The sequence below is a fragment of the Oratosquilla oratoria genome, chromosome 38 (assembly GCF_046742065.1).
Source record: "Oratosquilla oratoria isolate Oo_2021 chromosome 38, ASM4674206v1, whole genome shotgun sequence".
NCBI lineage: Eukaryota > Metazoa > Arthropoda > Malacostraca > Stomatopoda > Squillidae > Oratosquilla > Oratosquilla oratoria.
This window is the reverse complement of record NC_134814.1, coordinates 23,517,861-23,531,271: the sequence shown is the minus strand read 5'-3', so window position 1 is coordinate 23,531,271 and position 13,411 is coordinate 23,517,861. Positions and strand designations below refer to the sequence as shown.

At 38.4% G+C, this 13,411-nt stretch overlaps 1 protein-coding gene across 1 annotated transcript in view; it reads left to right on the top strand.

Annotated features, from left to right (window-relative positions):
- Positions 1-4,543: 4,543 nt before the first annotated feature.
- Positions 4,544-13,411, top strand: part of LOC143019818 (glucocorticoid-induced transcript 1 protein-like) — a 247,381-nt gene continuing 238,513 nt past the window's right edge. The window contains exon 1 of the mRNA XM_076175800.1: positions 4,544-4,776. Within this exon, the coding sequence (XP_076031915.1) occupies positions 4,654-4,776 (123 nt within the window). The 5' untranslated portion in view covers positions 4,544-4,653. The remainder of the gene's footprint in view (positions 4,777-13,411) is intronic.

The following is a 13,411-nucleotide window of genomic DNA, read 5'->3' as shown; positions in this document are numbered from 1 at the left end:
TGTATGTTCTCCCTCGTAAACACCGATTTAAAATTCTTGTTCACAGTTTCTGCCATTTCTATTTCCAAAGGATTACAAAGGCGGAGCATGCCGACAGGAGACCTCCTTGTCGTAGTTTCACTAATTCTTGTTTGTTTTTCAGTTTGTTGTTTACAAATCTATAGAATAGTTTTGGTTGATCTTTACATTTTTCTATGACATCCTTTTCGTGTTTTCTCTTTTCTTCTCTGCGCACTTGTACATATTCATTTCTATAATCAGTATATATTTTCCATTTTTCGGGTTTTTTGTCTTTCCTCCATTTTATCCAAGCTTTATCCCTTTTATCTTTTAACTCTCTACATCTTTTGTTGTACCAACTTTTTTCATATAATTTTTCTTGTTTTCATCCTAGAACATACTTTTCCACTCCTTATAAATTGTCAAAATATTCCATTTCTCTTCTACTGTTGTTTCCTCTTTGAATATCCTTTCCCAGTTTGCTTCTTGAAAAAAATATCTTATTTTATAAAAAAAAAAAAAAAAAAAATCCATACATCAATCTTCCCTTTCTATGTTGTTCGTTTTTTCTTGTGTACTTTGCTTCATTTAGTTCCAGTTCTACTAATATGTGGTCACTTTTACTTAGTGGTGTCTTATATTCAATCTTGCCCACTATTTCAGGTTCCGATGTGATTGTTAGGTTTTGTTTTGTTTGATTGTTGATGGTTCTTCCTCATTTTTATACCTAGTGTTCTCTTGTATCCATTCCGTCATTGTATGTTCTATAATCATATCAAGTAGTACATTTCCCCATAGGTCATCTCCACCCTTCACTGTCATTTCTTCCCAGCAGATTTCTTTACAATTAAAGTCACCCGTTATAATTATTCTTCCTCCATCATCCATTATCTTATATAGTGTTATCTTTGTGTCTTCAAACATATTTTTGTATTCTCTCTCTTCCCACGCAGCTGTTTTAGGAGGCACATAATTTACTACAAACTTCCTGCTCTTCTTGTCCCTGTCCTCTATTTCCATCATGATAATTTCCACTCTATTCTTTCCATATGTAACATTCCTCACATTTATATCCTTCTTAGTCAGGAACATAACTCCACCACCTTGTTTTACTTCTTTGTTTCTAATTCAATCATTATACACACCATGTCCTATACTGTTGGGTGGTAATAGATCTTTCGATGTTATCTCCACAATTCTCATTATGTCAGGTTCCTTTTCCATAAGGTAATCATTCAGTTAATTCAAGGCTGTTATTAATCCATCTATATTTGTGAAGGACATTTTTAATTTTCTGTTACCTCCATCCTGTTTTCTGTTTTCCTTCCGTTTTTCTCTGCTATAAACCATTTCCTCACTTTCATATTCACTACTCTCCAATAGAATTTCTCTTTGTCTGATTCTGTTCTTTTCTCGTTTTTTCCCTAGCTTTGATTCTTTTTGTTTTCTCTTCCTCTTTACTCTTTATTCATCTCTCTTTTTTATACATACCTGTTTGTACTAATCACTTTCTGCTAGTTTTCCTGTCTTTGATAAGACTTTTTCTGCTGTCGTTTGTGACCTGAATTTAACCTCAATTGGTCTGGTCTTATCTACATTGTGTTTCCCAAGTCTATATATTGCTTCAATTTCTTTCCCCATTTCCTGTTCACCTTCTTGAAATATTCTTAGTACCGTGTTCGCTCTTTCTTTCTCCTCCCTTACTCTTGTAGTCCTATTTGGACTATGTTTTTCTTTCATTCCTAACATAATTATACATTTATTTTTATCTGCTAAGTCTCTTACTATATTCCCCTTCTCTCTCGTCACTTTCATAACTGTGTCCTTAGTGTGTTCCTTCATCTGTTGTTTCACTATATCTCTAAATTAAATTTCGCTATTTTCCTGAACCCTTTTCCAACTACTTACCTCTTTTTCTATGGACTCTTTATTCTCTTTGTTATTATTCTTTAGTTCCTCATTCTCATCCTTTACTTCTTTTAATTGTCTTTTTAATTTTTCTATTTCTTTATTTAGGTTTTGGTTCTCCTTCTTTAGTTCTTCCAATCTATCAACACCTCGTGTAATCAGTGCAAGTAAACTGAACCTAACCTCCCACTGTTCGTTCATTTTTGCTAGTTTTTCCTCTAGACTTGCTAATCGGGGGAGGTTGTCATCTCCTCCCTCATCAAGTCCATGGAAATTATTATCTTCACCTTCCATTGCGCTGGTCTTATATATATTTCAAAATTTTACATTTCTACTAATCTCTTCGACTTCACCTCTATCGTCTGCGCATCTTTTGTTGACATTCCTTCTGACTTCCGGGGCCCATTCGTCCCCTTCCTCATTTCTTTCTATTTTCCTCAGTAATCCCTCCCCTTCTCCTTTTTCTTCACCTTCCCACTACACCACAAGCTTTCCCCTTCCCTACTAATACAACACAGGTACTCCCTCGTCGTTGAATCCACGAAGATTTAGTTTTTTCCGGAGTCCAATCGTCGCCGTCTCTCTGCCGATCGTGTGTGTGTGTGTGTGTGTGTGTGTCATTCACCATGGTCTTGGATCACGTATTGAACTTGTGATCGACATCTATTTCCCTCCCAGAAGAGAGCTCAGAGCTCATATATGACCGATCTATGGGCAATGCTGTGATTTTTACTCGCACACACGCACACCCAAGTCCCCGTCCACGAGAGTTGGAGTAATGAATCACAGCGCAGCGATACTGAAAATATTTCACCCCTGAGCGGGATTCGAACCCGGACCGCTGTAGTGTGTGTGTGTGTTTATTTACCTAGTTTTACCTAGTTGTACCTTACGGTAAGGGGAGCTATGCTCGTGGTGTCCCGTCTCTGTATCTCTCCCTATCTAATTTGCTTTTCTATTCTTGTACTGTGTTCCATATATCCATTACTCTGTGGGTTAAGTCTTTTTTTTGTGTGTGTATGTGTGTGCATTTACCTACTTATAAAATACAGGAAATAAGCTATATATACGGGGTATTGATGTTCACGAATTGGATCTTGATTTTATGTATGTAAATAGAGTCACGAGCAAAAGTTTGTATCCATACAACATATCTCACAACCTCAATATGTATTTTTGTCGAGTAAGTGATATGTTTTATATTCAAGAAAATTATCTAAATGTAAGCCAAATACTACATAGGATGATATACCGCGTACTCGACAAAAGAATCATGTTGACGTTGTTAGAATTGTTTAAAAAATCTCGTGACTACACACACACACACACACACACACACACACACCATCAAGCTCCCCCTTACGAAGGGTCACAAGAAAAAAGAACGAAGGAGACTGCAAGAGAACACAAGGCAGTAGGCAGTTCTATTTCCATTACCACCTATCATCCCAATCCATAAAGTTATCTAACCCTCTCTTAAAACAATTGCTCACTACATGGTTGCTAAGGCTATTCCATTCGTTAACCATTCTATTGGTATACAAATTCTTGCCTGTTCCCCGTCCATTGTCTGGGTTAGAAGTAATGCAGTAAGATAGATTAATTGTATCTACCGAATTGAAATATAATGGAAAGCAGCTATGCTCCTGAACCCGTCTTTCGTTCTCCAACTATAATTGGTTTTAAATTTGCTTGTGGTTTTAGTTAGGGATATATTATCGTCTAAGCTATGCTAGGAGCTGATGCATTTGAATGGGAAGTTCTGTTTCTTGACGTCACTGCGTCCCTGAATGACAAAATATATGTCGAAAACAGTAAGATAAAGAAACACGTTTGCAGGTTATAAAGAATAAAAATTACTTTAAGAATTATAAATAAATGTATAGCTTTGTTACGAGTCCGAAATCGGAGTATCAAAAATATATAAAAAGTGTGTTCGTACGTGTGGATGAGGTGAGTATAGAGCGTCAGGAATCCACTGTGATATTGCAGCTGTTCTGCCCCAGACCCAGAGGTCTGTCAGTTTTATCCAATATTTTCTTTCAATGATGGCAGGTCCAATACTTTCATTCGTTCCTCGTACATTTCAATTGCCAGACTGCGAACCAGTTAGGTCGTTATTCTTTGAGTGTGTGTTTACTCAATTGTAATATACAGGAAGAAAACGAAACTCGTAGGGAATTGGTTCTTTCGTCATAGTTTTGAATTTATTTGTGATTTTAGCTTCAAAGCTTTTTTCAGGAGTTGGTGCGTGAATATACTTGCACTTGTTGATGTACTTTGTAGTCCGTGTGTGCATTTATCACGTGCATATGGTTGTGCAGGAGACTATGAGTTAGTGTGTGTATCCACCTGTGTCTGTATGCGTAACTGGTGTTTTTTGTTTGGGTATAGGCCTACGCATGCGTTTGAGAGTTATGTTAACAATAATGTCATTTCCGTTTCTTGTGATACATAGTCTTCTGACGTTACATTCTAATAGCATGTGATAATGGTAAAGGATCTATTTATTTCTAAAATACCATTCAGCTGGTTGTTGATATGGTTTACTAGTAAATGTCCCGCCAGAGTGTTTGAATCTGACATGTAGTAACTTTGTAGCCAATCGTAGCAGGCTGGCTAGTCACGTGACCTCTCGAGGACGTTCAGCTGAAAGTGTTGTGTTTACTTTTGTTGAGTGTAGAGGTACACGGATCAGTTGTGTGATTTTACCCTTGTGTTCGTGTTACAACGACTGGCGCCTACATGATAGAAGACAATAAAGTTGTAGATGGTCCAGCTTGTTCGAAAATGGCGGGAATACCCTCAAATGAGCGTGAAAACCGAAGTCGGCGGCCCAGTCCACTGAGGGCTACCATGCCCTTGCAGGTACTATACTACAGACAGCCCCCCACCCCCTCCTCCCCCCAGGGTGCGAGCATCTCATCACTCACCCATTGATAGATACCACACCCCCAACATATATATCGCATCTGGTATCATGTAACATAAGACTAAGTTCAAATTATGTGTTGTTGCTCAAATAATGTAATCAAGAACAATCATATAAATTTACTACCAGGAGTAGGTTTGACAATTTGCATGTAATGAATGTGCTCATAGTAACATATGCATTCTGTCAGATTCTAATTGTGTTATAAAGGATATGTACCATCACCAACCTAACCATATCAACAGCTGTATCAATCTGTTCAATCCTGCATTAATGCCAGGGATATAATTTTAGAAAAATTGAAATGGTACTACTACCAGTGTTTAAGTCATTACATCATATTGATTCATAATTATTTTTCCATGAATAAATTCAATACTACAGATGAAGGTATTCACAGGTTATTACTAGATTTACAGTAATCTATGAATGGTTATCATACAAATAATTGTAGAAAAGGCCTGTTTGAAATATGATTCTAAAAGTGATCAACTTTTATTTTGGTAAGTTATTGTTTATTAACAACATGAAAAGTTGTACAAATTTACTATTACTTTTATGTCATTCATTGGAAAAATAATTCATGTAGTCACAAGTTCATATAAATCTTTAAGGTGTGTGTTAGAAGGTGTATGAAGAAAATAGATATACAAAAATCAGTAGCAACTGGGCTTTGGGCATCAGATGGAAACTTAAGTAATCAATCTACAGACAGTTCTTGATAGCCATACTATACTATGCTTCCACAGCATGGATCTTAAGAAATAGGAAATAAATAATGGACACCCAACAGACAATAGAAAAATAAAACAATGAGATTGATAATAATAGGATGCACCAAAACCATCCCAATTGAACATTGTACTAAGAAACCAGATTCCCCCTGTATAAATCTATGCAAGAATCCTCAACCTCATTCACTCATCTCATCACATCAGACAAGCACAACCAACTGAACACATTAAAAAAGATATACCTGAAGCAAAGTACTTGAACATCTACAGCAACCTACCACCTAAACAATACAACACATTCACACAGAAACATAAGAATATAAAAATGAAGGACACTGCAAAAGACCATAAGGCCCACACTAGGGAGTTCCTTGTCCATTACCACTGATCATTCCCATCCATAAAGTTATCTAACCTTCTCTTAAAGCCACTAATAGTTTTAGCACCCACTACATGGTTACAAAGTCTGTCCCATCTGTTAACCATTCTATTGGTAAACCAGTTCTTGCCTATTTCCTTCCTAAATCTAAATCCATCAAATCTAAATCCATTCATGTGATTCTTGACCTGTTGTCTTGATATGATGACCTTGTCTGCATCACTCTTGTTAAAGCCCTTGACAACACCTCTATTAGATCACCCATAACTACATTTTTCCAGAGAGTGTAATGGAAAAGGAGTTGGGAGATAGGATTGATGAAAGAGTATTGGGATGGTTTGGACACATGGAAAGAATGAGTGAAGAAAAATTAGTGAAAGAGGTGTGTAAGGCAGAGGTGGAAGGAGTGAACATGGTCGGGTGACCAAGGATGAGATGGATGGAGTAAAAGGGGCATTGGGAAAGAAGGGAAAGTAAGTTGAAGGAGGAAGAAGACAGATGATAGTGGTGAATGGAGAATGGTTGTGTATGGATAATGCTGTGATTCATGGAAGAGAGGGTGGGGGGATGGGTTGAGGGAGTATGTGTGAATGATATTTTGATGCAGCCCAAGGGGATTTCTTCCCATTTCCTCTTTTTCTGCATGAGGGGACGTAGAGGGGGGGTTGCTGATTAAATGAAGCATTCTTGCTGTGTATGTGCTGTGTCTTGCCACACTTCTTCTGACACAGGGCAGTGGACAAGATGCAGGGATGACCTGTCATCCAGGAGGAGCCAAGATAAGAAGGGAGGGAGGGGGGTGAATGGGAGTGGAGTATGTTGGGGATGGAATGGGTGGGAGTGGATTTTATGCCTTTTTTTTGGCTACCTCCCTTGTAAGGGGGAAATAGCCATTGGTATATGTGTGTATGTAAATTAATATGATTACACTCTAATCACAAAACAAGCACTACAAAACTAACTTCCAAATACCCTACTCTGTCAAGCCTTTCTAGGTATTAATTAGCCCCACAGAACCTCCCCCTTAAGAGAAGGTAGAACCACACTAATATGACTGTACAGGTCACCATCTAACACAAAGACTGTATCAACATAGACTAGACCTGGCTATAGAAACAAACTGCCTTAGATGGAGCTATCATACAGAAGATACCAAACACTGCTCCAAACTAGCCATACCCAGACAGCAACATAGTATTTATTTTTTGAATGACTTATGGGCTGATCCAATTGCTGTTGCCAGTTACCTTGGAGTTGTGGGTCTTCTGCAAGAGAGATTTGGGTGAACGGATTGATAACTTGGAGGTTTTTGTGTACAGGATTTTAGAAATGTTAATGTAACTACTGTACTCTGTGACGTATTTTTTGTGATTCTTTTGTTGCAGACATAAAGATGGGTACTATTTAGTGTTTATCTGTATACCAAGGGCTTTTTCCTCCTTATAAGAGAGGTAGCCAAATCAAAAGGCACTCACCCATTCCATTCCCATCTACCACCCTTTCCTTCCTCTCATCTTAGCTCCTTGTGGATGAAAGGTCATCTTTGTCTCCCATCCACTGCCCTGGGTCAGAGGCAATGCAACAAGATGCAGCACATCCACAGCAAGGTCACATGCAGAAAATAGAGAAGACATAGAGAAATCCCTTGAGGCTGTGTCAAAATATCATTCACACACAACCACTTCGTACTTCCCCTCATCCCTGTCCTTCCTTGCATCAAACTATCATCTATACACAGCCATTCTCTACTCACCCCTATCTCCTGCTTCTCCCTCCCTTGCTCAACAGGCATTCCCCTCTTGCTCAAAACCCCTTTCACCCCATCCATCCATCTCATCCTCGGTTGTCCCCTCAAGTTCACTTCATCCACCTCTTCCATCCACACTTCTTTTACTAATCTCTCTTCTTTCATTCTTTCCATGTGTTCAGATCATCTTAATACTCTTTTATCAGCCCTGTTGTGTAGTGTTATTTATTATTAAAGTCTTGACTGCACATTAACAAGTAGTTATTATAGTTTTTGTATTTGTGTACTGTGTAACTCAAATTTTTGCATTGTCTGCATTCCAAAGGGATGTTCTTGTCTGCTCCATAAATTTCCTGATTAGATGAAGAGGAGTTGCCATAAAATAAAGTGGTTGGAGTATACCAACAGTTCCAGATGCCAGGCCCTGCTGTGGAAGTGCTATGTTGTGCTGCATTGTCTTTGATCCAAACAATGTGGCAAAGGATAATGATGGCCCTTCATCCTTGTGATGCTATGATGGGAGGGACAATGAATGGATTATGAATGGTTGTGGGCTGGATGTATTTATGCATTGATTTGGCCACTCCCATTGTAAAGGGTAAAAGGCTGTATAGTGAATGATTGTAATGTATCCTAGTTTGCATTAATGTGTAAAAAATCGTAGTCATCTGGAAGGTCATTCTAGCTTATCTGATAGGTATGGAAAAAGGACTATTTCATATTTTACCATACTAATGATCATCTCACTTTATTCTGTTTATTAGAAGATGTAAAGATAATTTTTCTCATATTGCTTGTTTCATTACGTAATGGGATAATAATTCTAGAGTCTGTTCAAGTTCCAAAGCTTTAGATATACATTTTTCTGATTTGGACTGATGTAACACTTACAGAATACTGGATTGATTTTTTTTTTATTATTATTTAGTGTTCTATAAGTGTTACAGTGGGCAAGATGCAAGGATGACCCATTATTCAGGAGGAGCCATGATAAGGGGACTGGATGGGAGTGGAGTATGTGGGGATGGAATTTGTGGGAGTGGTTTTTATACCTTTGTTTTTTGGCTACTTCCCTTGTACATACATATATATACCAAGGCTTTTCCCCCCTTACAAGGGAGGTAGCCAAAAAGAAAAGGCATAGAATCATTCCCACCCATTCCATCCCTAAATACACTCCACTCCCCTCCACCCTCCCTCTTATCTTAGCACCTCCCAGATGACGGGTCATACCTGCACCCTGTCCACTGCCCTGGGTCAGAGGCAGTGTCGCAAGGCACAGCACATCCACAGCAAGGCCACTTCATTAAATCGGCGACCCCCCCTCTCTGTCTCCCTATTTAGAAAAGGAGAAGACGGGGAGAAATCCCTCCGGGCTGCGTCAAATTTAGCTCACACATACTACCTCCCCCCACCCATTCCACCTCATGCATCACAACATCATCCATATACAACCATTCTCCATTCACCCCTATCTTCTGTCCTCTCCCATCCTTCCTCAACAGACATTCCCCTCTTCCCCAAAGCCCCTTTCACCCCATCTATCCATCTCATCCTAGGACATCCCCTCATGTTCACTCCCTCATCATCTGCCTTCCATACCTCTTTTACTAGTCTTTCTTCATTCATTCTTTCCATGTGTCCAAACCATCCTAATACTCTTTCATCAACCCTATCTCCCAACTCCCTTTCCACCCCTGTTCTCCTCCTCACCTCCCCATTTCTCACTCTATCCAGCCTAGTAACCCCTATCATACTTCTGACACCTCATCTCAAACACATTCAAAGTCCTTCTCTCTTCCTCTCTTATGTTCCATGTTTCTCCCCCATACAGTGCTGTTGGCACAATCACTCCTTCATACAATCTCCTCTTAGCATCCATTCCCAAATGTCTAGTTCTCATTACACTTTTTAATCCACCAAGGCATTTACTCGCTTCTCTCAATCTACATTCTACCTCCAACTCCACTTCTCTTGTAAGGGGGAAAAAGCCTTTGGTATATGTATGTATATAAGAAAATAGTCTTCTATAATATCTTTTTAACAAAGCATATGCATAAAATATAGTACATCTGAAATTGTTGTTCAGACAAATCTGCATTTCTTGATTTTCTAATGGAAATGAAGGCAGTAAAGGAAACATGGGTAGAGTAGTATAGGAATTTATTGAATGTTGAAGAGGATAGGAAAGGTTTGATTATGGTAGTGAGAGATGCCAGGAAAATTACAGTAATGGGAGAGGAAAATGATAGGGATATAGCAAAGAGGAGATACAAAGGGCATTGAAAGAGATGAGAGCTGGTAAGGCACCTGGGTTAGATGGTTGTCACATTCATTGTCTGACAAAATAATGGAATGGTTAGTGAGGTGTGTTACCTAGTTGTATTATACGGGAAAGGAAGCTATGCTTCTGGTGACCAGAGGAGTGCAGGTATAGTTGCACTATAGAAAGGAAAAGGGGACAAATGTGAGCATAGTAGTTTTAGTATAGGTAGTAAGGCATATGTAAGGGTTTTAATTGAGAGGATTAAGAGGGTAACACAAGGAGCAAGTGAGGAAGAGCAATGTAGATTTACAAACGGGAAAGTGTGTTTGAGTAAAATTTTGTAGGAAGATAGATATGCCAGAAATGTAATGTCTTTTCAAGTTCTGTGGATTTGGAGAATGCATATGACAGGTTTGATAGAAAGGTATTATAGGATGTGTTGTGGATGTATGGGAAAGTGGGGAATCTGTAGAAGGTAGTCAAGAATTAATAGAGATTGTGTGAGAGTAGTGAATAGAGTGAATGGTTTTAGTTGAAGATGTGACTGTGCCAGGATTGTGTTACGTCATTATGGTTGTTCAGTGTGCATGTGAATGGGAAAGTGAGTTAGGTAAATGTGAAAGTTCTGGGCAAGGTTTTTGTTAATGGAAGGAAGTAGTAGGTGAGCCAGTTGTTGTTTGTAGATAACACTGCACCTGTAACTGAGTTGGAATATTGACTGGATTTTTTTTTTTTTTTTTCTTTCTTTCTTTTTTTGAGGGGGGGTTAGGATGGTATGTGAGGAGAAAAGTTTAATGTAAATGTGGGTAAAAGTAAGATAATGAGATATACAAGGGCAGTAGGTTGGAGGCAAGTTTAAAGGGCAAAAGACTATAAGAAGTGGAAAGGAATAAAGGAGTAGAGATGGAGGTGAATTAAGGTGAAAGGCAAGTTGGTAGGTGTCAGAAGAAATGGAAAGTGTTAACCACTTCACTCCGGGCCAAAATCTCGCGGGCAGCATTAGCTGCCAGACATACAATGCTGTGTCATAATACTCGCATCATAAAAAATAGTCACCGCTTATATCGACCGTTCTCTCTTTCACCCGTGAATTTTGATAACCATAGAAAATGTGATGAAACCAGTTTAGAGAGTATGTCAGTTACGCAGGGACAACTACAATAAATATAATCAAGATGCCAATATGGCAGCCTTGCGTATCCACTTGCTCCTCATGCCGCCTACGTAGGCGGCACCGTATGGAAGAGGTTAAGAGAAATAGGCACCTGGGGATGAATACAAAAAGAAGACTGTATGAGCATGTGTTTGTGGCCATGGCACTGTATGGAGTAGACTGTATTTGAAGGAGACCAAAAGGAAGAGTCCAAACCTGTTTGAGATGAAGTGTTTAAGAAGTATGGAGGGGACTACAAGTGAAAGATATAGAAGTGAAATGGAGAGTGGAGAGGGAAAGGAAGCTGGCAGATAGGGTTGATGAAAAATATTGGGATAATTTTGGCAAATAGAAAGAGTGATTGAAGAAAGATTGGCAAAAAAAGGGTGGAGAGTAGAAGTGGATGGAGAACATCTGAGTGGAATTCCAAGAATAAGATGGAGTGGATGGGGTTTTAGATGTAAGAAGAATATTTCTCAAAGAAGACAGGAAAAGGGGAAAAAGATAGGTGTGAATGAAAAGTGGTTTTAAATGGATGAGGAAATGATATGGCTTGAAGGGATTTTGTTTTGTCTGCTCTGTAGATCTCTTGAGTAGATGAAATGTGGGTTTACCATATAATGGGTAAACCAGTTGCTCTGTCTTGTATATCTTCTGATTCAAGAAAATGTGGCATGGAACAGGAGTGACCCCTCATCCCTGAAGAACTAAGCTGGGAGGGACAACAAATGAGATTTTTGGATTTCTGACCCAGGGCAGTGGACAAGATGCAGGGATGACCCGTCATCCAGAAGGTACCAAGAGAAGAGGGAGGGTAGAGGGGTGTGGAGTATGTTGGGGATGGAATGGGTGAGAGTGGTTTTTATATCTTTGTTTTTTGGCTACCTCCTTTGTAAGGGGGAAAAAGCCTTTGGTATATGTATGTGGGAAGGATGTATGCTTCCACTCAGCCAATCCCCCTTGAAAGTGAGAAAGGACCTGTTGGTGTATTTGTTTACCTTATTGTAGTATACAAGAAAGAAGCAATGGTTATGGGGTTCTGTCTCTTACTCTCCATTTAAATGTTCGTAGCGGTAAATTCATATCTGATTCTAACTTGGTTAGTATCCTTATTTTCGAGTTATCACAGATTTGAATTCATGTATTGTTCTCACTAGGGCTATATTACCTACATTATTCTAAATATTTAAGTGTCTGTATGGAAAACTATTTCTTCACATCCTTTAGGCGAGTGGTTCTCAACTTTTTTCATTCCATTCCCCCATCATGAATTTTCAACATTTATGTGGAGTGGCTCCTCATCATGTACCTGCAAAAAAAAAAAAAAAAAAAAAAAAAAAAATATGTGTATATATATATATATATATATATATATATATATGATAATATTATTAATAATAATAATAGAAGGTTGATAAAGAGAAACCCTTTGCTTTATTACAAAGTTGACAGTCATAATTATATTACTTTTGCCAGGACTGAGTGATGGAAGGTTCTACCTATATTCAGATTCTTAACATTATATAAAAATGTATAATATGTAACAGCAGGCCATAGCCCCCAGGTTGAAAACCACTACTTTAAACATCTAATCTTATTGAATTAGTTTTCATGACCTCTTAAAGCCCTCCCATACCTATTCAAGAGATCTCTTCTGTCAATGTAGTCTGTCCTTTTTAGCAACCTGAATGCTGTAGTCAAATCACCTCTTTCTCTTTGAACTTTCAATGTTGGTAGATCCAGTGCTTTTATTCTCTGTACATGTGGGTTATCAGCCTGGCTGGGAACCAGTTACGTTGTTAGTTAACCGGTTGTATTCTCTTCACTTTGCTGATATCCTTCAATCTATACCATTGATGCATAGTCCAGTCTTAGACAGATCAGGGTTTCTGTGATTTTTTTCATCATCTCTTCATTCTTAAAGTGAAAAGCATTTTTAATGTTCTGCAGCACTTCATATGTCTCTCCCACAATCTTGTACATATATTTGTCAGGTGAGGATCAGTCTTATCAACATTCCCAAATGTTTCTCATCTTTTGGTTTTGTATTGGATTCAGTTTCCAAGGAGCAATTTTTCAAAGATGGTCTTTTAGAGTTATTGCCCCTATCTAATACTTTACATGACTTCATGTGAATATATTGTCTAGAACATTTTTTGCAACACCCTACAGTCCTTATCATTTTTTACTCTTTTTATGATTTTTGCATCGTCCACACACATTGTCTTAGCTTTTTGTACCTTCCATTGTATCATCAACAGATAAGAAACTTTATAGGTCCTAGCAGTGAAC